Genomic DNA, 26,718 nt, shown 5'->3' on the forward strand with positions numbered 1-26,718 from the left:
TTCCAGAGCGAGACTTGTACACCAGCTTCAAAAAATCTTATAGCCAGATTGTTTCATTAAGCAATTTAAATCAGCACACTACAGTATTAAATGTTATATAAGTACACCTTAATTGTGTTACAAACTTACAAATCAGATCTTGTGTTATCTAAGCTTATGATGATTAAATGTTATGACTGCTCCTGACAATTTACCAAAAGTCATTCACGACATTCAAGGTTAAAACGTTTTTTTATTAACATAGTCTAGCTCTAGGATATAATGAAGTTCATAAGGAGTTTTCTATTTACTTCGTATCATTTGTTTGCAATTTCAATAGCCTATAAAGTCAATAACCTGCAAACACAAATTGTTTATCGTACTTAAATTATTTTTGTTTTGTTTGAATGGCCTACTTCTGATATGCTGTACCGTATATTGATAGTTTCAACCTTACACATTACACAAATGTAATAAAGTAAAAAGAACAATTTATTTTATAATATATATCAATGTGTTATCAAAGTTGTAACTATATTTTAGATGCTGTGATTCAACTGTGTGAGCAGTTTAAAGTAACCAACGAACCAATCACTGATGACAACCCAGACTTGCACAGGTGTTCATTTTTAAATAGAATTTGTGAAGAGTTGCTATGTTTTGATTATATTCGGTAACGTAACCTTTTTCCACTAAGCTTTATCTCAGAACACTTCAGATGCAGTAATTTAATGTTTCTATTACCGTATATAGCAAGTTTATACTATTTCAACACATGATTGTAATCTGTATTAAAGTGAACGTCATAATAAACAAGCAACACTTTTTTTATTACAGATTAGGTTTATATGAAATAATAGATATATTTACAATTATACATAATAGACTTTTGATGAAGGCTAATGAAGTTATGAGGAAAATCTGAATAGAAACTTGAACTGTAATTAGTATCATTTGATCTGATGTGAAATATACATATCAGCACTGACTGCAGTTATCTATTATTTATAGGAAATATGCTGCTGTTCAGTTTACCAATGAACAAAACTGGATCAGACATCAAGACCGGATTTATTTAGTGCTCAGCAGCAATTTTATTGTAAAGAGTTTTTAACCTTTTGTTCATGTTATGCAGACTGTGTGCGAAATTGGAGTTTCTGTTCACGTCTAGTCTAAGAGAGCAGTCGATACTTGGTGTTCCACGTAGTTACTGGAACTGGATTCATGCTTGTCTAAAAGTAAACAAGGGTTTGAGTGATGGAATCCGTTATGTCCGAGGAAACAAAGAGGTGAAAACATCTTTATGTGTTGAATTTTAAAGATGATTGTTTAATTTTTTTTTATTTAAAGTGGCCATGCGCAGTGCGCACTGCGCAGTGTTAATCACATTGACATCAGTAGAATTTGATATTTTACCTGTTTTTAAGTTCTCAGGCCACCACTTATTTGCACTGCTGTAACAAAACAAAACTACGGTTGATTTGAAACTTTATTTATTGAAACAGTAATAACTAACACTTTATTTATTGTGCAATGATTTTTATCAGTAAATGATTTCAAAATTGATTGCAATTGTTCATTTTTGCATTGTGGCTAGTTCCTGGAATGATTCTAACCATTTAATTATTTGCATGTAAACTTCTCGGTAGATCAACAAACGATTGTCTGAAAAAATTTACTTTCTTTGACAAAAGAAAACTACAGCAAAATTATTTTTTTAAGCTGAATATACATATGTGTATGTACAATGTACATAGCTTAAAAGAAAGTGATACAGGTTTAGTTTTAGTCCTATATATATAAATAATAGCCTAATGCATGTGATTGCAGCTGACATCCATGCAGAAAGGATTTATTCAATATTAATATGACACATACTGTATTATACATATAAGGCTATGTAGTTACTCGTTTATGTATCTTTAGATTGTCAGATTATTGTGCAAATGCCAGCATTTGATGAATGCAAAATAGCAGTACTATTTTTCTACAACTAATAGTACGGTATCTATAAAATGTGTTTACTTTTTGATTTGTTGATGCTGTGGAATAAGTTGGACTAAAATGCATTATCCTTTAATATTTTTCTTTAAAGCTTTCCACCATGCCATCATTCCTTAGTGTCGTCTAGCTATAAAAAACAAACTTTCAGTTTTCAGCAGTAGTTTTAGTAACAAATGATGGCAGTTTTAAAACTCTATCTATTTGTTTTTTTTAATTTTTATCTAGCATTTGCGGGAAAGCAGACTTGAGCGCTATGCATCGGTGTACGCCTTCCGACGTACACCTGACGCACGTTGCAGCCGACTGCAATGTCTGTTTCCGGTTTACTCTACTTATGACTTAAATTTGGTACTACCCATTACTCGAAATCGATCACTGGGTAGAGGCAATTATCGTAAAGTTTCTTGCCCAGAGAAACAACAGCAAGTGCGGGTGGCTGGAGTCGAACATGCAGGCTCTCGACTGCAAGTCCAACGCGCTAACCACTCGGCCACTGCTGCCGACTTTGCAGGTTCACTCTACTGCTGGAAAAGGAAGGCTGTTCGTGCGTTACAGTTTGGTTCACCACACATTAGCGGATAGCTTGCAAAACTGTGTCATGAACAAGGCAACCACCAGTCAACACATCAATCCCAGATCAATCTTGGCAAATCCACTGTATTCATCCGCATTGGTGACGGCTTTATACGATCTTCATGGTATCAACTTTGATCTCAATACCAAAGGTTATGACCTGGACTCTGGTTGGCCAACGTTTGCTAGGTTTGTTGTATACATTACATATACTGTAGTTTTACAATTTTGGCAGAGAGGTTAATTTGTTAAATCAAAACCAAGCTAACACCACTGCGTTTATTATGTCACAAAAGAGAAACAAAGAAATAAATCTAGCACTTGTCAAGCAGTTGAAAGCTGATTGACAGAGAGTGTACTGCACACTAAAATATGAAATGCAAGAGTATTGATTGCGCAATCTTGCGTTGATGCTACACGGGTTGATGTATAACCGAAAACGTTCGCATTTTTATTATGTTACTAGATAAATGCCCTGATACTGCTTGGTTAGCTTGCTTGTACAGTATTAATTTACTAAGAATGCATGTATTGTATATATACCTTACATTGCTGACCGATGATGCGCTGAAATTAAGCAATCTTTTGTGGCGTATTTGTGCAATAGGTATTATTTCCGAATTGCGGTCGTTTTGCAGTAAAACAAGCCAAGCTACGGACAAGTGGGAAATTCAAAGTAATGCCGAAAGCACGTCCAGTGGGTCCACTACTTTACCGATGGACTCCGTTCATGCTCACAGTAGTGGTAAGGGATTTCTGAATGCTTTAGTTGTTATTGGGTACTCTTTCTGCGATTAATTTGCCATTAATACCACTTTCTTTATGTACAAAAAGTTATATGTTCCTGCTGCTGTGCTAACGTTTCACATATTGTGTTAAACTTCATCCTCGAAGCAGATAGTGTACACGACACACGTGTAATATTTTTTTTATCTCTCTGATGTCATTTAGCACTCCATGTTAAATATTGTTGAAGACCTTAAGTTTTTCAATTCTAAATTGTAATTCAGTTCTTTTATCGCTTTCAGGGTCATTTCATTATAATAGGAACATTGATTGGCACCACCTAATTTCTGAAAAGAATGGTGCAAATTTGATGAAAATCAGATAAGTGGTTCTCGAGTTATAAGTGAAATAACCCATGACCACTAGGTAGCTTCATAGTTAAGGAGCAATGGAAAAACGGCAATATCTGAAGAACCGCTCAACATATTTGGATAATTTTAGCTCTACCCCCATGTTTTCTGAGGTGGTCTATCTGTTAATGAACACTAAAACAAGTTTTGGCTATTACTTTTTGAGATAAAAAGAAATTGACCTCTTGTCGTTACACATCATGGTTTTATTGGTTACTTACTTTAGTTACAACTTTGGTTACAAACTTTAAAAAAAATTTTTTTTTTTAATTAGGTAAAGGAAAGATTGATAAAAAGTTTGGCAAAAACAGAAAAGTGCTAAAGTCTCAACTTTCTGCACAAATCGTCTATAACACCTGCACAAAGTGATAATAACAACAATCACCCAAAAACCTACCAGTATGAATTGAATATGACATCACAAATAATAACTATCACATCACAAAGGAGTATTGAACCTTTTCAGGAAATATAAAAAACATCAAAAAGTTTCCATTTTACTTCAATTAAATGTGATTTGGGCAAAAAGTTGAGACTTTAGCACTACACTGTTTGTGCCAAACTTTTCATCAATCTTTCCTCTACCTAATTAAAAAAAAGTTTTTTTAAAGTTACGCGTCATGGTTTTATTGGTGCATAACGACAAGAGGTCAATTTAGTAAGTTATCTCAAAAAGTAGTAGCCAAAACTTGTTTTAGTGTTCATAAACAGATAAACCACCCCAGAAAACATGGGGATAGAGCTAAAAATTATCCAAATATGTTGAGCGGTTCTTCAGATATTGCCGTTTTTTCATTGCTCCTTATCTATAAAGCCATCTAGTGGTCAATGGTTATTTCACTTATAACTCGAGAACCACTTGTCTGATTTTCATCAAATTTGCACCATTCTTCTCAGAAAAGTGAGAAGCATGTTTTAAGCCAATAGAAAAATTAGGTGGTGCCAAAATTTGAAAATTTTGTTTGTATTATAATTAGGGCGATTTTTTTGTAACCTAAAAAATTCAAAAAAGTGACTTTATTTTTGCAAAAAGTAACCAAAAAGTAACTTTATTCAACGAAAACAAGAAAGCGTAAAAAAGCAGCAATTCAACACAAAAAAACATTTAAATTATATAGCTTCAATTTGTGCTCAAATTATAGTTGCACATTCAAATTACACAATTACACATATGTAATGTTTTACATTCTCTGGCAGGAAGTTTCTGTCAATCAAACACTTTAGCTGTTGCAGGGAAAACAAGTGGTTAAATATAGTTAACACAATTTGTTTCATCGAAAAAATTACTTTACGAGTTTCGGGAATACACGCGATACGAACAAGCATGGGCTCGTGCAAACCTAATATCCGTACCATAGTAGAAGATACATTACAAGTCTTGGCATTAGGTCTTCATAGAATGTAAATTCATCTCTACAGTAGCAATGAAAGAAACATAAACAAGGAAATTAGGCAAAAAAGTATGCAAAATAAAGTGACCTAACGAATGAAAAGTAACCTAAAAACACAAAAAGTAACTTTTAGTAACTTTATAACTTCTTAAATATTAACCCCATGGCCATGAAATTTTGGCTCTACATTTCTTTTGTTAATTGGTACAACTAAAAAAAAGTAACTTTAGTAACAAAAAATCGTCCTAATTATAATGAAATGACTCAACAATATAATTTTACTCATGTACAGGCCTAACTGACACAATGTCAAACTACAAGGCTTTTGATTGTAAATCAATTCTTCTATTGCCAACTTTTGCGTTGCAACGTAACAAATTTTATGTACAGTGTTTAGCTATTGCTTTTAGGTTAGTATTGCTTTTAGCTTATTAGCTGTTTTTTTTTTATCTTAGTATTGCATTTTGACTGAAGATCGCACAAAGTGCAGCAGACTTCATACAATAAGAAATAAGAATGGCCATTACTTTAAAATAGAGTTTTCTTTCAACCATAACATTTCGTTTTGTGGCTCCCCAGTGTTACTTTGATTCGTTTATTCCTTTGCAGTCAACACTGCTTCACATGTTGATCGCAGACTGGAGGACCTTATGTTTGAGTTGGCTCAAGCAGATAACAAAACGAAAACACAACAGGTAACCACAGCTCAATCTTCAATAATAAACGGGTCAACATTTTAGGGTTGAACACGAAAATGCATTTGAAACCTGAAAGCTAAATTTTCTGAAAGCATCTAACTGGCAACTTGCTTGCCTGGAAAATGAATTTGTTTATATTTCTGTATTGTTGAAGCGATGTACTGCATAATGGCACTTAGTTTTCATTTTTATTTTACGGACGAAGTGATATGCCTCTGTATCAGCTACACCCCTGGATATTGGTGATCCTCGCTGTTAACTTTTTTAGTGGAATTGATGGTTTAGTTTTCTAGTGCTGGCTGCAGTGCTCATCCACTGAAACACAATTTAAAAGCATAAAATTATAATGAATCCGTTTTTATGCTTCACTGATATTTTCTCGCCCCGTGAGTGAGTAGTTTCAAAGCTAGCAACATACATTACAAGATATAATATTTTAAAAATGTACAACCAATGTCGGATGAAAAGGTTAGTCACACAAACATTAAATTGAAATCACTGCTTCGTAAAATAACGTACAATATACCAACTGTGTAATAAGCTCCGGACATTGCGTGTAAGCCGAACAATTGGATTAATCGAGCATATTATTAAAAACGAAATTAAATCAAGGTCCGAGCTGTTTAAACCTAACCATGAACGCTGGTACATTGGTGTGAAGAAAACCGCGACGCAAATGTGACATAATTTTAGTGTGAATTCACTCACAAAATAATAATTAAGCCTTGCTTTTCAAATCTTGTATAAACAATGCAAAGAAAATAATTCAATACGTTTTTTGTGCATCATTTGTTTTGAGCATGCGCTTTGTCATGTTGCCCAAAACGTTGGTAAAGTATATATATCAAGTACGGTATTGTCTATTGTTTGCTTGCATTTCAAAATGTCCCATTAACATATAGGTCTTGTTAAAAGTTAAATAACTCTGATGCACAGTTTTAAACGTCTTGTCAATCATGCGAGGGAAAGGCTGATTTAAAGTTCGCGAGTTTCCTCTGCTTGGATACCCCTGTCGGAACATGATTTGTCTGCAGTGGGCTCAGGTTCGGTAACCCTTTGACTGTTCAGTTATACAGTATTTACTGATTACTATTTGCCTGTGACTTTTTGACACCGTTCACTTCTCAATATTCTATTATGATAGGACGTTATTTCAAGCCATGAAGCAAAGACAGAGGCCATGATACAGCCAACCCACGAGGAAGATGATGCTTTGTTTCAGAAAATAGCTGACCTTGAATCGAAAAATCGTCTCCTACACGATACCATCGACCAGTTGTCTTCAGATTCTCAGGTACTTTATGAGTCATTGAAAGTGTTTTTTGTTCAATGCGCTTTCTATGTTGAGTTACAAGAGCGAAAAAAAATACTTTCACTTTCCCTATTCCCCGCTGCAATGTAGTCCATGTGGATGTTATTTTCGGACAAGTTTTGTATCTCATTTTAGAAATTCATAGCTGCAAGACGGGGTATGTAGGACCGTGGCATACGAGAATACTACTGTGTATTTGAGTAGGCCTTGGTAGGACTTTGTATGATAAACTCTAACACTAATTTGATAGTCACACAGACTGATTTTATAATTTGCAACAGGCTCTCGAACAGCGGTGGAGCGAAAAGTACGATATATTATTGGAGAAATTTCGCTCTTCCGAAGAAAAGAACGAGACTCTTTCTTCTAAAATCGAACAACTGGAACAAGAAAAGAAAACTTTGGCTGATCAGTCAAAGTCTGATGGTTCTGTTGCGGCTCCTGCGACCATTTACGCCTTTTCATCTCATTCCAACAGTTCCGCTCATGAAATGGACGACAAGTCAGACACTCCTGGGAACATTTACTCCTTGGCTCCCGCTTCTTCATCTCATTCCTACAGCTCCGCTCATGAGTTGGACGACAAATTAGACGTTCCTGCGATCGTTCACACCTTAGCTTCTGCCTCTTCATCTCATTCTAACAGCTTCGCACATAAAATGTGCTACAAATTAGACGAACTGACCAAGAAAAATCTTGTCTTAGCTGAACAGCTTGCCGATTCTCAGGCGCAGTGCGCTCTTTTTCAATCGAAAATGAAGGAGCATTTGTTTAAGACGGATACCCTTCCAGACTCGGAGGACAAAGTTGAAATGCAACAAGCAAAGATTGAAGAATTGAAAACAGAGGTGTGCGCCATAAAACTACAACATGAGACATTTCTCTGTCGCGTGAAAGATGCTTTGCAACTCGATGGCAAAGAAACTAGTGAGGTAAGGTCGCTATAATCGTTCTACTGCGATTCTTACATACGTTCACTATTGTACTGAACATTTCACTGGTTTATAGCACTTATCAACCCATATTTCTTCACTGGTTAACATTTTTTGTGCCAAGAAAGTTTCTATGGTTTAGGGATGTGTACTCCAACAGTGAATCATTCACAAATTAAACAAATCAACCGATTAAGAAGCTTATTCCGAGAATTTTTTTTTACATGCACCATTCCCAACCGTATTTCGTGGATTAGAATGCCGATTACTATTCCATCGATAACTGTGTACAAACCGATTTTCGATTTAACGGTTTTCTAAATCGGTCGTTTTTAAACTATCTGCTGATGGTGGCATCCAACCCTTAATGTTGTTGAGTCAGAAAAATACATTGTTTTTTGAATTAGCTTTGGTTTTTGAGATATTTCATATTTTCGGTTCAAAACATGTTAAAAGTACACACATTTTCACATTTTTAATTTTTAGATTTTTAGACCACGTCGATGGTGCTGTATTTGTTTTTATAAGCGGGTATATGTAGTGTTTTTTTATATTTATCATGTGATATTGTAAAAATGGCGCCCAATCAAAGAAGCTTTTGTTTGCAAGTAATGTTTTAACGTGATAAATCAACAATTTTTTTTTTAGAAAATTAAGTATTTTAAGCCGCCAACAGCACATTTTTGTACCGTAGAAACAGGTGACGTCAAAACACAAATAATACTTAATTTAGCAGTGATCACTGATCAGACTGGATTGCATAAACTGTTCCTGTTTCATTCCATGAACTGTGAACAAGGCATATTAATATACACCTGACATTTGATCCGGATAAACGGTCAGGATGAAGTCGCGAGGGTTTCCCGTGGTTGGGGAGAGATCCAGTAAACCTTAATTCTCGTTTTAATACACGAATCAGCAACGTTTCAAAACGTGCATTCTACATCCCTTCAATTATTTTTTTTTTAGTTTTTCAGCATAGAAAATCCTGAACGGGATGTACGTTATTGACTGCAGACAAAGGCCAACTGTTCAGTACTTTAGGTTCTCTATGCCATAGGGAACCAACGCATGGGTCGCGACCCATTATTGGCGTTTTTTTAACATTTACATGTTGTTCGTGTTATGTGCGTGAGACGCAATCTGTAACTGAGTTTTACTGTCCGTGTTGGAGTGTGTTTATGTGTAACATGTGATTCCATTATTTTCATTTTACAAACTTCTAAACATTCCAGTTGAATGAAATCATAGAAAGCACGAGGTGTCTGTGCGAAATTGCTGAAGAGGCACTGAATAAAACTGCAGCCAAGTCCAGTGATCACCTGACCGTCCGTGCTGTTACTTTCCAAGGTAAGCAAATCAGCCGGCTTTGACTTTCACCCTGGTTCATGTTGAAATCAGCCTTCGTGGCAATGCTAGCCACATTATTTTGTTGTTTTCCTTGGAAATTTGCGACTATCCCAGCTCGATCATTGTTGGGTGTCGTCTTCTTAGTTGCACCAAAAAAAAAACTTTCTTGAACACTTCGGTCGTGACAAAAACTAGCACACATTGATTTCAACACTGAGTTGCATGAGTAGCTATGGCAATTTGCAATATGTATTCGCTATTTTTCTTACATAATTTTACAGAAGAGAACAACCAAACGGCGATTGAACCTGGACCTAGCAAGTGCCGCGTCAAGGAAATGGATGACGAAGTCATTCAATTAAAAGTAAGATGAAGTTGGTATACCGTATATACTTTGAAGATAGACCGAAAGTGGTAACCTACTTAAAGTGATACCCAAAGTGCAATTGAATCTTCTTCACCGCATGGCCAGTAGTGAGGGGTTATACTGTGTGGTTTGTGTGCTGTATTAACATGAGCGATTTCATTTTATACCATACAGTTCGAGCAAGAGATGTATTCCAGTAAGGAAACGTTTTCATTACCACATACATAGAAGAATAGTCTTGTTCAAGTTCCGATGCAGCGTATTCATATAATTCCATCAGCTGCGCGGACCAGTGATAAAAGGGTGTTGCTTGAAAGGTCGTCGGTTCAACACCCACGGAGGGCACGTGACTGTGTTTTGAGGCGACTCCCTATAACCTGCTTGTAGGTGGACAAGAAGATCGGCCGTATTGCCTTCCTGGCCTACGACCAAAATCTGCAACAATTAGACGTAGAGCTTCTGTAGAGAGTTTGTCTTGTTGAACCATAGGCATATGTTAAACTTGGTCACGTTGCTCGGTTTCGTATGCCTATGGTTCAATTAGACGTAGATATTACAATTACTAAAAGAAAGTAAACTTGTACATGGTTAAACCTAAACATCTGGTGGATGGTGCTAAAGCTCGGCATTTTCTAAACAGCTATTTCTAACTTCTGCTATGTTTGGTACAAATAGCCTCACACATCCTACTCCTGACGTGTCGAATTACTTGAGTTTATTTATGTCAGACGCGAAATGATCCATAAAACAATCAGATGAAAACATCAACTTACATTGATCACAGGTTCAACTTGAGGTAATGAGCACAAAAGCTGCTGTGCGAATTGCGGAGCTTGAAGATCAAATTTCCACAACGAATCAAGACAAAGATTCCCACGAGCGTAGCTATCGGGAAGTACTTGCCGATCTTCAAAAAACACGAGAGGATTTGAAACAAACCGAATCTGAGCTGGAAGCTGCTCGAGATAGGTGCAGCGAACTTTATCAGAAAGAAAGGTGCTCTTAAATATACTTAGCGAAAGTTTTTCTGTCATTGCGATTTGAAGATTTTGTGTGATTTTTCACTGTGCGAGTGCTTTTTCTAACATTGCACGCCTTTCATGACATTTGTGCATTTAGACTTTTTACCTCAGTATTTCTTTTTGATTTTATTTATCTAATTTAAGTTTTTATCTTAAAGTATTTACTCTAGTGGTGTGTGTTTTTCTAATACTATTGTTGTAACATATTCCACTGCCATACTCAGCAATGTGCCATAAAGTTCTTCCAGCAGTTAGTGAGCGAAGACTTGAAAAAGAGAATTGCTGTTTCTGTATTTTGTTGAGCCGCAAGCAAAAGAACTTAAGCAACACTATGGTATTTACGACGATGCAAAAAGAAAGCGTTTTTGAGTGATGTTTGACAAAGGCTAGATGCATAGCCGAAAACGTCCACACATTTATGTTTCCTTTGCATCATGATCAATGCGATGGTTATGCTTAGTTTCGTTTGCTCATACCTAGACAGCAAAGCAACCGCTTTTACATTGATTTAACGTCTGCACACGTTGAATCAATGTAAAAACGGTTGCTTTACTGTCTGGGTAATTCAGCCAATTAATCTCTCTTAAGTTTGATTTGAAAAGCAAATACGTTACAAGTTGAAATAACTTCAAACACACTTTACGCCAACCACACAAGAGCATGTGCGAGGGATCTTATAACCTTAGCCAGCAAAGAAGTCCTTTTTGACATTGATTTAACATCTGCAGACGTTGACTCAACCAATGCCGACGTTAACATAAGTTAGTTTGTTGAATGGGATCTTGCTTTCTGCCACTGCTGTGTTTGGTGCTTCTCATTATTAGGTGTTTTTGTTTTGTTTTACTGTTCATATTCTGCCTTTTGAGTTGACGATCTTTGTGCGAAAGTATTTATTGTTCCATAGTTTCGATGGCTTTGAATCACCGTGATTTAAAACAAGTTATGTGAAAATTGAAAAACATTGAGCATATTTCTGCAAAGTTTTAAGGTGTTTTCTCATAAACTAAAAACGAAGTTTTTTGGCGTTTTTTCTTCAATAAACCTCCAGAGGAAGTTGCGATTGGTAATGGACAGAAACACGAGAAAGGAAAGCTAAACTTGAGATAAAGGACTCTGCAGTTTTGGTGAGTGAAAGTTTTTTTCTCTCGGTTTCTGTCCATTACACTGCCTTTCCTTTTCATACCTTTAGCTTGATAATTTCTATACTTTGCAGCGGTTTGAAAGAAGAGCTCGAAGCCACCAAGCGACATTATGAAGATGAAATATGCGAAAACGAATTTCTTCTCGAAGAGTTACAAGTAATATTTTGCGCACAGAAAGTTTTCCTCTTCTAGAAAACAATAATGATTGTAAATTTTAGCAAAACAAAATGTCCGTTTAAAAGTTGGTTTGGTTTTGAATCTTTATCTTCGGACTGACAAAGCCTTGATAGGTTATTCTTGATAGTTTTGCATGTTTCTTATCGTTTTCCTGTCTTCAAAAAGTTGCTGTATTGCCTCAGGTGAACTCATACTTCTCTTCATTTCCTTCAAAGAGACCATGCTGAAGTATCAGGGTCGGCCACTATGTTAGCAACAAACACTTCTCAACGATAAAAGAATTGTTTGTAAAATTGTTTACTCGCAGGCAGAAATGAAGCACCAGACCTCTCTGAATGAAACCCTCGACCAGAAGTTGGGCCAAGAGAAAGTGAAATGCTGTCGACTGAACGGGGAACTACTTGACGCGGATAGAATAATCAAAACTTTCACAAGAGAGTTAGAAGAGACCAAAGAAACCCTGATCCTGACGGAAGACACCGTTTCAAAGCTCCAGGCCGACATGATGAGGATAAATGAAACTGAACTCGTCAGAGAAAAGCAAATGAATTTCTTGTCTGGACAAGTCGAAGGATTTTTTGAACATGTCAGGTAATTGATAGTATGAATATTGAATAAGTTACCCTCAGACTGTGAAAGGCTTTTATTAAGCTTAATCCTGGGAGCTTTGCAACTTACAAAGACTTTGAGCCGCGACTGCAGACTCCGTCACCGAAGTTGAAAGTTTCAAGAATTCTCTTTCGAAACTTTTTATTTGAAGTGCTGGCCTCTTAAAATTATTTTAACCGTTAGCTGCCGCTAGACAGTTGCTCAAACATTGGTTGAATCATCGTTGTCTAACACAGCATATTTTTTTCCTAGAACGAGATTGATAATGAAAATTAGTAAAGTTAACTGCAACGCTAGCTGGTGTTGTTACTTCACCCTTTATATGTACAATTTGGGTAGAGAGGTAACTTTTTTAAACCATAAACAGACATAACTCAGCAACAACACTATATTTAACATTATAAAAACAAAAAATAGGCTTGAAAAGGGCTGTATGACTAGCCGAAAACGTTAGCTTATTCTTTTTTTTTGTTTTTATAATGTTAAATGTAGTGTTGTTGCTGAGTTATGTCTGTTTACCCTTTATATGCACTCCAGTAGTTTTATCTCTCTACGCGAAGCCATAACGTTTGATGTAAAAAAAATTTATTAAAGTATTGTTGTTACGAAATATTAACAGTGTTAAGCTGCGAATATCGATTAACACGTTAATTTATTGGTGTACTTTGGTTTGTTTGTTACCGTTGACAGTAGCCTACCGGTAGCGTGGTTAATAGATTTTAATAGAATTTTTCGATATTACGTCATTGTGCACAAATCAGACCATTGATGAGACGTTTTATAAAGGTTGCTTGAAGACAGCGAAGATCTAGAAAAAGTAACTCTGCAAGGAAGTGAAGCTGGTGTTTCAGTTGTGGACGACACAGACGGACTTGGAAAGTGGAACTCTTTCCATAGCAAATTTTTCGACATTTTGCTGAAGTACAAAGAGACAAAAAGTGGGTTTTCTTTATTAATCAGATAATACACTTTGCTGTGTGATGGCGAGTGCCTGGCTTCTACTGAAACAGAGCCCCCCTTTTCTACTGTTCTGTGGTCAATTTTAATTACGTATGTTAAAGTCAAAACTTGTTAAAGAGTTAAAAATTCATATACATTGACATGATTCTATTTGTTACACGCTGACAACAAGGCACTGCATTCTTGAGGCCAAACGAAATTCTTTTAAACTGACATAGCTGTGCGTTGGTTTCAAAGAAGGTGTACTGTTGTTCTTCAGACAGCAGGGGATTTTGATGACAAGCGCTGCGTAGATTAAGAGTAGAAAACCATTTGTACTGGAAAACATTATCTATAACCGTTTGCATGTTCAAAAAAGGTTAGGTACCGAGCATAGTAAATTTGTTCACTGTTTGACTGTAAAAACTGGGCGTTGTACTCAGAAGCTCACGATAGCCCTTTGCTCAGACATTTATTCCGAGCCCGACTGTTAATTTTTTTCCAATGAGATGCCCTACATAAACATCGCCGGTATTCAGACCCACATCTGACCTAATTTTTTTTTTAAACCTGCTCTGCTGAGCCTGAAAGTGCTTACCGAATTGTCACTCTACTTCAAACTGCCTTGCAGTGCGATACTCTGACTATTACTTCCTCTGTCGTTTTAGCACCACTGTATAATGTGCTTCAAATTGTAGGTAAGCTGACGTCACTAGAGAAGGAGCATACCTCGTTATCAGAAGAAGTTGAAACATATAAAAAACAAACAGAGGAGTTGAGCGAAGAGTTGTCGGAAGTACAGAGTTACAATGACATTCATTTGGTGACTATCAAAGATTTGAGTGACAAGCATAAAGTTTTGCAGGTAGTTTCATTCGTAGCAACATTTCAGTGCTTGGTAATTTCTCATTTACATAGACAAAAGTGAATTCTGTAGTATGTTTAACAGAAAAACTATTTCTACCTTATTGAAAGGAGGTAAAGCAGAAAATATTGCCTTCACTATTTTGAGGCTATCTGTCCAGTTTCTGGTCCCAACGTAAGAAATTGTTAACATTATCTGCTTTAGCTTTAAGGATCAACTGCACTCTTACCTCTGCAGATTAGCTCAAGTGGCTTAAATTGACATTTCACCTCACAGGACGCCAAAGCATCGATCTCGGACGAACTTGATCAACTCCAATTTGAGAAAAATAACCTTGTCCGGTCCTTAGAGGAAAGCCGGAAGGTCACTGATGAGGTGCGCGTCTTATTCGCTCACTAAATTTTGAGTTTTATGATTTTCCTCTGAATTTCAATAAACAATTAAACATTTTAATGAATGAGCTTCGTGACGTCACAACACCATTGGGGAAGTTTTATTTTCTCTCTTCGTCGACTGAGTGTGATAATCTTTTTATGATTCTTATGCCATTCTTATGCCTTATGATTCTTCGGCCACCCCCACTAGTGGGGAACAAACCGACGATGGAGTATGATGATGATGATGCCCCACTGCATGTTTCAGCTGCAGTTACGTGTTATGGAAGAGTCTGCCATCCGGTTGGAACTTGAAGGGAAGGTAGAGCTGCAGACCTGTGACATCGAAAGTCTGAAGGATAAAGTCACACAGCTTCTGCTGTAAGTATCACCACGTTAATAGTAACTTTTATACAGCAAGTATCCAATTCAGATCTAAAATCTGTTCGGTTCTTTTCTACTTTATATTCTTTTTACCAAGGGCGCGCTGTAGCTGGATTGGGACATGGTTAAAACTCCAAACTGTGGAAACAGAAATTCCCAAGCTAGTTTAGTTCGACTGGTCTGAAGACAACCAACAGTTAGGAATAGAATCATCATTCCTTTTTACCGTATCAACACAAGTTAGGCATGCTCAGAAGAAAAACGACTCAAGTTATCTATTTTCAAATTTCTATACAAAAATAAAACTCTTATTGAATTTGCATGTAAGCAGCAGCCCGAGCCTGTAACCTTGCTGGAACGTAAGCGCACAAAGAAGTTGAACACGGGAAAAAACAAACTTTTCTTTTTCAGCGACAAAGACACTTTGTGGAAGGAGAAGGAAGAGTTACGTGATCGCTTTAATGAACATCCGGAAGATCCCGGGGAGCCGGACTGGATGCATGACGATGACGCTACTCAATGTACTGGATGCGATGCTCCATTTAGCATCACTCTACGAAGACATCATTGCAGGTAGGATCAGAAAGAATTAACAAGTTGAACCCGCCTGTCCTGTTGACCGCTGCCTCGCGATGTCAGCTTGAGCTTGAACAAAACGACATTAGCCTGCAATTTTGAGAGAATAAAACGATGTCTATTTATTTTATGTTTTTCAGTCAACATACAATACAATAAATAGTAGCCAATCATTTTTTTTATTTCTATACCTGTTGCCACAACATAGAAAATAATACAAATCACAGAATCATAAATTACAAATCACAGCTGGAAGCGTCGAGGGGACTGCTCGCAATGCAGCAGTACTCGATGCAGGAAAATTCAAAAATATCAAACATTTGTTAGGCATGTTATATCCGACTTAGCTTGTTCCCTGTAATAAAATTCCTTTAGTGATGTCCGATTAATTAAATTGTTGAACAAAGTGGTTGGAGTGCATCTACAGAACTAAATTCTGATTGACGATGTTCTAACTGCCCAGTAATGAGGACTGATTACAACTCAGTGCTTGCATGCTTAATTCCCTTGGCTGCTAGTCACAGTTGTATCGCCTATAGGTTACGAACGACGCATTTGTGCTTTTGTGGCAGGCTTTGCGGAAAGATATTTTGCAAGAATTGTTGCGGAAATTGGAAGGAGAGAAAAAACAAAAAAATTCGCATCTGCAACGCCTGCTTCGAGACATTTTCGCTCGACCAATCAGATCTGGCTGCTGATGACACGTCACGCATCTCTCTCGAGCCCACAGAAACACCATCCAAAGGTTTGAAACCAACCCATCGTTTTGCATGTCGTAGACATGGCTGTTTTTGTGGAATAGTCTTAACAATGAGGCACCAGAAAGTGTGACGTATTGATAGTTGCTTCATTTATTTAATTAGCAGCATGTTACTAGCTAAAATAATTTTCCATACACATATGAGAATATCTCACAAAGGTATTTGTTTGTCAGATTATTATTGATAAGATTTTCCATGCCTCCTGTCAAACACGACGTTCTGGTGGCTCGGGTATGGTATTTGAAAAGCTTCATTTTGTACTTTACAGAATACGAAGAAATAGAAGGTGAAGAGTCACACGCAGTTGAACAACACGTAGATGATGACATCTTTTCTGATTTTGACGACAGGTAAATCAACTGTATATTTGGTTACCCCAGACATCAAGTTGTAACCGTGAGTTTTGTACGTAGCCTACTGCATTTACTGTAATAATTGTGGAAATTTTCATCTTTGAACGGGGAAAGCCTCTCTGAATGATTATTTCTGGCAATGGAAGGAAGCATAAGGACTGTCCATAAAAGACGTCCTCATAAAATTGCAAAAAATGGAATTCTCCATGTCCGCTCTGTGTCATAGAAAAATCCTCAATTTTCAACCCCCCCTGCGGACGTCTTTTATAGACAATCCTTAAGCTATTATTAATACCATTCAGGAAAAAGTGAGAAAATGTGATTTTTAGACAATTTTAGTCTGAGAGTCGTGAAAATCTGCAAAATATGACAATTCAGGCCGCATGCTAATCTTACCGTTTCTTCGTTTACAAATTCGGTTTTTCCACCGACTGAGCTTTGATCGCAATTACAGGTTTGGTATTAGCCAGATTTGATCATGCCGCAATTTTAGGACACCAAACGTAAAAAGTCAAGACAACATATCAGTGCCAGCTCGAAGGGAAGTTCACCTTCCCATCCACATAGAACACCCCGGCATTGTGCTGCATTGGGAGATCTCCACGGACCGGGACATTAACTTCAAACTATGTTACTCTCAAACAGAGGCAAGTATTGCATCTATCTAGTTAAAGTAACCATTGAACTTGACAATCACTTCGACAATTTCCACTTCCAGGCAGTGGCGGATAACCTCCCCAAAGCTACTTGCCGGACCCACCCCTGCTTTCAGTTGCTTATCAAGCCGGTCTTTTATCTTCTCGTGTTGCTTTTGTTTTCTCGAAATTTCTTTCCAGAATTCTCCACCCCGTCAACTTGTACGTTTTGCATGGGAAATACCACTCAACGGAAGCTGAATATGATGACGTGTTCATGTAGCTTACGTCACTCTGCCCAAGATAATGCAGCTGCTCTACAAGTGCATTTTTCCAATATAACTAGACCTACCATACGTCCCGGTTTAAACGTCTGTCCCGGCTAGCAAAATGTCCCAGAATTTTACTTTGGTGAAATTTTCAAAATTAACTCTAACCTGATGCAAAATTATGAAATAATTCTGTCCCAAAAGGCATAACTTTGCTTTAACTCGAGGCTTATTTTAATATCTTAACTTTTTTAGCTTATTAGGTTGAGTAAAAAATCGCGCATAGCTTGAGAAATCCTTTAGTTAGGGAATAATGAGTGACGTTTATTGCGTCATTATTCTATTGACTTGAATGAAACGATGAAGCCAATGGTTTCTGAATGCATCCCCCTATAAATGTTTGATTTGTGAGTTAGTGTTATTTCTTTGTTGTCAGTGTTTGTTCTTTCTTTTTTTCTTATAAATGTCTGATTTGTGACTTAGTGTTGCTTAAATTAACATGTATTTTCCTTTAAATAAAGTAATAAAATTTTTTATTCAATCTAAGTACAATAGTTACTTTATTATGCAATATTAAAGCTTATAAATATGGAATAAAAATTTGCCAAGCTCAGGCCTTCGGTCTTCCGTCCAGTTATTTCATTCATAGTTTTGAGTTTGTCCCGGATTATGCCCAAGAAATTATGGTAAGTCTAAATATAACTATGTTATGTATGCCTGCGGGGGTTGACTAGTATACACCTAACTTATGTCACTTTTAACAGGAAGACGAGTTGCAGGAACTGGTTCCACTGCGAAGAATAGATTCTCACATCAAGCCATTCACAGGCGATATTGAAGCAAAGAAAGAAGGTGTTTATACTCTAATACTCGACAACACTTATTCGAGGTGAGTATCTGACAAACACAGTAATCTAAACGTGGCAGTACAGTAAGGTGTTTCATATGTTCGATTTTTAAAAACCTGGGGTCTGGTGCGGCTTTGGGTGAAAACTCGACACCCAAAGTATTAGCTCATTTGACGTCATAAAGATCCGGCCCTTGCCAGTTCCAAAAAAAAACACTTTACAATAAGTAGTTTTCAAAATACGTGGAGCCACAAAAATAGTATCAAATTGCGCAGGGAAAACGGTTTTCCATGACCCCTTCTCTCGGGACTTAATTTCAACAGTTGCTGTTATGCTGCAAATCTCAAGTCAGTAACATGCAGAATACAAATATTTTTATTACGCAGTTAAATGGTGGGAGTGGTCCGATGATCAAGCAATTTAATAGTAGCATACTGTAATACGAATGTAAATATACTTGGAAGCGATTGACTTACAAATACACATGATAGAATTATGTTTCTGGTGCTGAAGCCAGTAATTTGACGAGTTTCACAATTTTGGCAACTTTCCTTTGGCACGTAATTGGACATCTCTTAAAACTGCTGTGTCATGATTAGATTTTTATTGAATTATTTCAGGTTCACAGCAAAGCAAGTTCTTTACACCCTTCGGACGTTCACATGAGTTGTTCGCCTGGCAAATTCAAGTCTTTTGTGTGTTGATTCATTCTGCAACCGTTATGTACGAGGGCACTTGAACACTCTCCTTGGTGCAATATTGTCGACATCTTCAATTATCCTGGTGTCGTGTATAAAATTCATGTTTGTAACTGAATAAATACAACAAAACTTTTCTCGGTCACTTTTGATTCAAGTTCTTCTGACGCTTTTCCTCACAGTTGTGTGTGCAGGTGACGTCACGTTCCACGTGGCCGGAGGAGGTGTCCTATAAAAACGTAGCGAGTTAAGCGCGCCCAGTGCAAAATTGTATTTTTGACATGCACAGTACAGTTTTTCCATTGGGGTGTTTCAAATTATCGATTTTCAAAAAGCCTAGGAATTTATGTGGCTTGGGTAAACTCGACATCAAAATTTTAGCTCATAATGATGTGAATTGGCAATCACGCAACAGCTAACCCACCACGTTACACATTTCAACTTACTTTTCTGGGCAAGCTAGTAAGACAACCGGAGCGTTGGAAGGTTCTCCTGTTGTGATGATGGCGCTGATGTCGCGAGCGAACGTTACATTGATATCAGTAGACGTTTCTAAACAGATGACATTCATACTTGGGCTGTCAGCTTACTTTGAACAGCTCTCTTATATATATAACGAAGCTTTAAAAGTGGCACCAGGGACTTTACGACCTCTACAAGCAAAGGATTTGGGAATGCAAGAAATCAACACTATTGTACTTACGAGGTGTGGAGGCCGCCCTTAAATCGGCAACACGCGTCGCCACAGGAGTCATGGAAGAGAGCGGCTCGTTCAACGCAGGGCGATCATTGAACGATTCAGACGTTCCCGGTTTGGGTGACTGCACTACCTTCCTCGCCGAATGCAAGATAGCTTGGACGTTCATCGGCCGTTTCCTTAAAAGCATAAGACGGAGGACGTTAAAATAAAGTTGCTATGATCTCGTCAATTGACACACAAAGGCAAGATGACAACCCTTCACCCAAAAAGGAATCATGTAATCTTTGAACAGCCCCCCAAGTACCTACCTTCAAGGTTCAGCGACATGACATAAGATCCGGCTATTTTTGGCAAGTATCTAAGTAACTGAAGCAGCTTATCATGCTATGGCAACTACTTTAATTTGGGTATCGGCAATGAAGCAACCGTAAAAGATATCATGATGTAACAATTCCATTGGAACGCAGACTTACTTTCGTTTCAGGGTTGCTGGTGTAGTCAAGGCTTGAGCAGCGGAAAGAACGGGTATGTTCGTTGGTGTACCAGGTACTGAAAGCCTGGCCACTGAAATCAATTTTGTGTACATTTATTCGGTTTATAAAAGAAAGAAAAATATCGACGAAACTTTGCACAAGAAGTGTACGAACTAAATAGGAATTAACGCTTATCAAACGGATAAACAGAGCAAACAAAAATTCACATATCGAACCCAAGGGGACCAACACAGGCCATGCCAACGTGCAAACTTCAAATATTCGACTGGAGACCGATCTACAACGCTCGATAGCAGCCAGAATCGTTGGTAACTAATAATACTGTCCTCAACGCTGGAAACAAAAAAATATTTTTTCATTTATTTTGAAGTGAGTTTTGAGGTGATTTGAGATTCAATGAGTGCACTTCGGCAATTTGGTTTTTCATACCAATGTACAGTACATTTAGTGCAAAGTTCGAAATCATATCAGTTATCAGCTTCCAGTCATTATTATAAGTTTGCACATTGGCAAGGTCTGCGAAAAAAAGAAGTAAGTCAGCAGAAAAAAGCACAATTATCATCACACAGCAAGTATTTGTAACATTCTTCACGGAAGCGAGCAGTTAATTGCTTACCGGACATTCGCTGTACTACAGCTGCCTGTTCTTGCTCGGCGTCAAAGCGCTTCAAATCAAATTCTATTTCACTTGCAAGTTGCTTGTCGGCTGATAAGATGACTTGAACCTCCTTCCTGTATTCTTTCATCACTTCCTGAAAGAATAAATGGTCTGATAGTGACGGAAAAACACAGCATCTTGTATGAATCTGTTTGTGAGTTTATCTTCTTACAAAATCATCGTACCTTCAAGTAAAGCATGACATTTTTGACCAACGGACTCTTCGCATCGAAAAGCATGTTCTTCAGCGCAATAATGATTGGAATAATGTTTTCCACCAAGTTTGTTTTAACAGTCTGAAATGAAAGTTTGGCTTGCAGTCATATGTTCTAGATCTGGAATACATTTAATACTAAGACCTTATGATAAATGCACATCTGCTGACCACCAAACTCCTGTTGTTGGTAAATTAACTTTTAGATAGTCCGTAAGGTGGGAGGCGAGATTTAAAAGTTGGGATCAACTTCAAAAACACATCAAAATGATGTTTCTCATCCCTTCTGTGAAGTCGGAAGAATTTGCCCGGAATCAGTTCTTCAAAATTAGTGGCGAAAGTATTATTGATCTGACTCTACAGCACTGGCTTGATTCACATGCAATGCTAAACCATTCGGTTGATAGAGAAGTGCTCCCAACCTGCAAGATGACTTTGTGTTTGGCGGCGTTCTGTATCATCCTCAACTGATCGGTGGGATTGTTGGACTCCAAGTCTTCCGGATCAGTATCTTCTCTTGCTCGCAAGCATCTCAATCGAATGTCCTTCGCATATATTAAATCAGTTAGATTCAATCATTACGGGAATTGGAAAGCTCATAACAAACTTGTGCCACCCAATCCGAGGCGTCTCTATTGCACCCTGTATGACATTATCACAGGACATATAATTGAAACTTAACACAAGCTATATGGAAAATGTATTCAATATGCAAAATACTTGACAAGTAATCTTTTTAAAATCAAGTTTATCTGAAAGTGAAGAAATTTAAATACAAATTGTAGATTTATGGTGCAAGTGTACGCGATTTCAGACTCTAACTTACAAAGACTGCGGTGCCTAATGCATCAGTTGGTTACCTTGCAGCATAGGACGGATAGTGTATCTGTCAATAAGTTTTGTGTTTTCTTCTTGAGAGGAATCGTTCCTTCAACAAAAGCCTCTGCAAAGAGTGCAAAATGAAAAACAAAACATGCGCCAGACAGTTGAGCCAGAAGATGTCTATAACAACAGACTGTCCTCAGTCAGTTCACACCCAAATAGCTACATCCTACAAATACGTACTGACAACTCTTTTGATCTTGTTCGTTTTGAAACAGTTCACAAAAATAGATTGATTGTGATTAACGTGAAACAAGGAAGGGCTGGCTATTAATAACACGCAATGAGCCATTAACGACAATGAGCGGGAAAAAATTACAAAACTTTGAAAGACTTGGAACGGAGGTGTTCAAAGCTACCAGAACACGGGGAACGTTTTAATGTTTATGATTCTTGGCAGGCCACATCTTAATTCTAACAGCTTTTGTTGGAATTATGAAAGGAATACCGAAGAACTTATGAGCTTGCTTAGGTTGAATGAGAGTGTTGATAAGTTGGCAAAAGCGAATGGAGTGAGGTGGTATGGGCATGTTTTGAGAAGGGATGAAGATGATGTTTTGAGAAGAGCGCTGGAGTTGCGAGTGGAGGGTCGTAGAAAACAAGGAAGACCAAAGAAAACATGGAAAAAGCAAGTTGAGGAAGAAAGTAGCAAGGTGGGCTTGACAAGAGAGGACGCGTTAGACAGATCGATGTGGAGGCAGGGTGTGAAGACGATTGCGGCACTTGGAGGTGAATCCGGCCACCCTCGGTAACGGGGACATCACCGGATTAAAACTGGACTACTACTACTACTTTTGTGCTTGAGTTTCGGCTTAAAATTTACGACTGTAATGAAGCTAAGCCTAGGAGGAGTCGCACCCTTCGTTTAAAACGTGTATGGACAGTTGTTTGGCAAGCTAGGTACATGTCTTGCTGCTGATAGTCACAAAATCCCAATGCAAATTGCCATTAGTGACTGGGATGAGTCGCTTACCAAGCACATCGGTACAAAGCTTCCCTGTGAGATTTATCCGATGCTGGTCCTCCATGTTTTGCAACACAAACTCGTAGATTTCCATCCGCTTTTTGAAGTTATCCGATAAATCAAACAGTTTCTTTCCTCTGCGAAACAGAGTACTTTTTATTGACTTTCATCATGAAAAAAATTGTTTAACGCACAAATGAATAAAAGCACAGATAAATTTGTAATTGATTAACCAAAAAATGTTGTCAAGACAAGAGTACCTAGCATTCGAATCCGCACATCCGCTAGTGAACTTATGACCCTCGTAGACGTTATAATAGAACAAGCAAGGCACAAAATTTCGATAGAAGAGATTTCCTGCAGAAAGGGATCCGTTAAGAAGCTGCTTCAATAAAAAATGTCTTGCCAGTGACTTCACTTCCTCACAATCGTCACAAGAGACATAAAGGAACTTGAAAAGCAATGCCTCCTTCCATTTGACGTATTCCCTCTGAAAATTCATTGGTGATTGACAGTTTTGAGAGTTATTAACAACTGCCGCAGCCCAATCTAACATGCTGAAAACTTAAACAAAAGAATATCAGGTTGGTTATTCAAAAAGTGTATTAGCATTAAAGCTTTCGCCACTGTAAAGGTGGGTTTGTCAGTGATCTTACTCAAATACGAAGTAAAATTCTGATTACAGTCATTTACATGTAATTACATAAATGCTTCCATTTGAAGATATGGAACTATTCTTATGGCGGCGAAAAAATCAATGTCTAATAAAAATCTCAAGTTGCTGGACTTGATTGATTTAACTGTTCAGTGTTCAGCCGATCAGTTGTTTGTGAATTCTCAATTATTATCTTTAAGGTCAGAAACATCTGTTGCAAACTCGCTGGGAGCATCGACTGCTGAACTACTGAGAAGCTGAAATCCAAGATAAAAAACGTCTGACTACCCAGCTAGTAAAATTAGTGCTTTTAACATGGACTCAGCGTATGCAAACGTTGAATAATAATGCAAAGGACCGATTAAGCCAGCTGGGCACATACCTGTAGTAAGCTGCTGAGAAGCACAATGGCGTGTTTTCTTACAGTCACTGATTTGTCACCGAGGCAATTTGCCATGTCATGAAGGAATCTAAACCAGAGGTCGGTTGCAAAGATGGGAAACAAATGCCGCATGTTTACCCAACGATAACCCCAGACAGCACATCCATGGACTTCTAAATAGTAGCATCTGGACTGGAAACTCAGTGGGCAACAGTAGGCCAAACAGTTGGTACAACAGTGGGCCAACAGGGTTAGTTACTTGGCTGTTGGCCCACTGTTGGCCAACTGTTGTACCAACTGTTTGGCCTACTGTTGCCCACTGAGTTTCCAGTCCACATGCTACTATTTAGAAGTCCATGGCACATCACTCGGTTTTTACATTGATTTGTTGTCTGAGAACAAATACAAGCAAAATAAAGAGGAAAACTTACGGGTCAACTAACTGTGTTTGCAGAACACATAAGTCTGTTAAGATGACCAGAGCGTTGCTTCTCACTTCTTCGTGATCGCATGTCGCCAACTCTCTAAAAAGGTAGAACGGAATTAAAGATGGCATGAGATGCAAAATCTAAAGTGAAGCTTTTGACAGATGTGAAACTTTTTCAGACCATGCAATAGTTGAACGGGTGTAACCTTTTCGGACAAATGTGACTGTTCAGACCACCGAAAAAGAACTAATCGAAAACTTGTTAAATTTAACAAAAGCGCTACAATGAGTTGTTTAGTATTTAATACAAAAACAGTTTTTAAATCAATGCAACCTAATATAAGTCTCCCTTCTTCCTGATAAAAACAAACATGTAAAAGTAGATGAATACTGTATCAATCGACCCAATGATCACAAAACGCAACTACAGTACTTCAACTACGACAGTTATATCGTTACCGGGATAGTGCTGGTACAAATTTCTTGGCCAAAACTTCATCATGGAAACAAATCCGACCCAAATTGAAAATTGCATGAGCACGAACCGAAGGTGGGACACCGGCGTCGCCAAACTGTGACAACGGTTGTGAAAGCGAGGGCGAATCTGAAAGACATGCCCAGGATGACTTAGACGAGCAAGTTCATTAATATTCCTTTATGTTGCAGTGCACAACAAAAAAAATGTTCAGAAACAAAAGTATAGTGTAAAATAGTGTAAATAGTTTAGTTCGAATTAAGCAACTTGTTGTAGAGTATAACTTAAAAAAATGTTCAGAAACAAAAGTATAGTGTAAAATAGTGCAAATAGTTTAGTTCGAATTATGCAACTTGTTGTAGAGTATAACTTAAAATAATGTTCAGGAACAAAAGTTTGCGAAAGCATTGATACCATTATCAAGCGACGTGTTGGTGAGCAGCGCCTGAATGGATAGCAAAAGCCGTTTAGGAAGATTGCCACAGCAACGCTGCGATGCTTCACCGACCACGTAGAGGTGGTTGATCAGCAGGTCTACGTCATATCCGCATTGGGATGGCTTGATGACGACATCGGAGAACCACGTGTCCCTAGCCGCCAGCAAAGCATTGCACCAGTCATCCATGACGGCCTAAAAGTAGTTGAACTGTGAGAAATTATATGTTATTTTGCAATTCTTTGGTTTATTTTTGTCTCTTTTAAAAGACAGGATTAACCTAGCCAGCCTATTAGTCTTTTTGGCATTGATTCATTGCTTTCAGGCGTTGAATCAGTGTAAAAATTAGATGATTTGCTGCTGGTTGGGAACTCATTTGATGAAATATTTGATGTCAATTCAATCAATCACATCGTCGCATTAACGTCACTCAAATTCCGCGTGCAAAAATAAGTCGGAAAATAAAGTTTCTAGTACGTTGCATGTTTCACCAGGTAGTCAATGTAACTTCTTCTAAAGCTGTACAGCTTTGGGAGAGAGAAGTAATGTTACAATACTGGACGGCAAACAGACGATAGACAATCTTTTCGTATCCTTACATTCTTTTCTAGCAATAACTTTGCAAACTACGAGATTTGGTGCCGTAACTAGAACATGGCAGAAACAATCCTTTTTAAATGCTTTTTGGTGTATGCGAAACTATTTTAAGAAAACAAATTTGAAGGTTTAAAAAATCGTACTGATGAGAATGGAATAGTTGGTTTTGAATCTTTACCCTCGGACTGACAAAGCCTTGATAGGTTATTCCTGGTAGTTTCGCATACTTGTAGAGGCTCTTGACGCAGGGCCGGTTACCGAGATTGACAGAGTGATTTTTTCCGATTGTTGAAGTCTTGTGGCTGGGGAATTATTCCATCCGTTAGGTGCCGTTGAATGGAGAGCAGTCCTTAGACTGCGTTGCTCAAGCGCACACTCCGAGAGTCGAACCAGCGCCGCTTGATCTTGAAGCTTCTCCGTTCACAAAGTCAAACTTACTT

The 26,718-nt window shown here is 37.8% G+C and overlaps 2 protein-coding genes across 3 annotated transcripts in view; one reads left to right on the forward strand and one right to left on the reverse strand.

Annotated features, from left to right (window-relative positions):
• The first annotated feature begins 134 nt into the window (after positions 1-134).
• On the forward strand, positions 135-19,553 carry LOC145783239 (uncharacterized). Of its 2 annotated transcripts, XM_082595051.1 has the most exons (23): positions 135-218; positions 523-598; positions 1,115-1,268; positions 2,495-2,745; positions 3,195-3,301; positions 5,693-5,778; positions 6,926-7,075; positions 7,375-8,025; positions 9,261-9,375; positions 9,657-9,739; positions 10,527-10,738; positions 11,978-12,062; positions 12,391-12,674; positions 13,479-13,630; positions 14,330-14,496; positions 14,773-14,871; positions 15,139-15,251; positions 15,666-15,827; positions 16,403-16,575; positions 16,860-16,941; positions 17,438-17,595; positions 18,617-18,737; positions 19,317-19,553. In XM_082595051.1, exons 1-23 carry the CDS (start codon positions 173-175, stop codon positions 19,360-19,362), a joined length of 3,573 nt encoding a protein of 1,190 aa, XP_082451177.1. In that variant the 5' UTR covers positions 135-172; the 3' UTR covers positions 19,363-19,553. The 2 variants fall into 2 exon arrangements, with proteins under 2 accessions (XP_082451177.1, XP_082451178.1); XM_082595052.1 differs by lacking the exons at positions 18,617-18,737; positions 19,317-19,553 and having other exon boundaries at positions 17,399-17,581.
• Positions 19,488-26,718, reverse strand: part of LOC145782931 (condensin-2 complex subunit D3-L-like) — a 19,462-nt gene continuing 12,231 nt past the window's right edge. The window contains exons 17-30 of the mRNA XM_082594691.1: positions 25,660-25,876; positions 25,230-25,374; positions 24,775-24,867; positions 24,344-24,431; positions 23,567-23,796; positions 23,316-23,443; positions 22,321-22,403; positions 21,883-22,005; positions 21,432-21,542; positions 21,205-21,340; positions 20,568-20,658; positions 20,098-20,270; positions 19,841-19,946; positions 19,488-19,623 (exon numbers count right to left, since the gene is read on the reverse strand). Of these exons, the coding sequence (XP_082450817.1) occupies positions 19,548-19,623; positions 19,841-19,946; positions 20,098-20,270; positions 20,568-20,658; positions 21,205-21,340; positions 21,432-21,542; positions 21,883-22,005; positions 22,321-22,403; positions 23,316-23,443; positions 23,567-23,796; positions 24,344-24,431; positions 24,775-24,867; positions 25,230-25,374; positions 25,660-25,876 (1,800 nt within the window). The 3' untranslated portion in view covers positions 19,488-19,547. The remainder of the gene's footprint in view (positions 19,624-19,840; positions 19,947-20,097; positions 20,271-20,567; positions 20,659-21,204; positions 21,341-21,431; positions 21,543-21,882; positions 22,006-22,320; positions 22,404-23,315; positions 23,444-23,566; positions 23,797-24,343; positions 24,432-24,774; positions 24,868-25,229; positions 25,375-25,659; positions 25,877-26,718) is intronic.

The sequence above is a fragment of the Aplidium turbinatum genome, chromosome 14 (assembly GCF_918807975.1).
Source record: "Aplidium turbinatum chromosome 14, kaAplTurb1.1, whole genome shotgun sequence".
NCBI classification, from domain to species: Eukaryota; Metazoa; Chordata; class Ascidiacea; order Aplousobranchia; family Polyclinidae; genus Aplidium; species Aplidium turbinatum.

What these genes read in the sequence shown, in the direction of transcription:
- LOC145783239 (XM_082595051.1), top strand. Translation starts at nt 173, where the DNA reads ATGACTGCTCCTGACAATTTACCAAAAGTCATTCACGACATTCAAG. An exon ending in ACAAAACGAAAACACAACAG is followed by an intron (nt 5,779 to 6,925) that starts GTAACCACAGCT and finishes CTATTATGATAG; the next exon opens with GACGTTATTTCAAGCCATGA. An exon ending in AAAGTCACACAGCTTCTGCT is followed by an intron (nt 15,252 to 15,665) that starts GTAAGTATCACC and finishes TTTCTTTTTCAG; the next exon opens with CGACAAAGACACTTTGTGGA.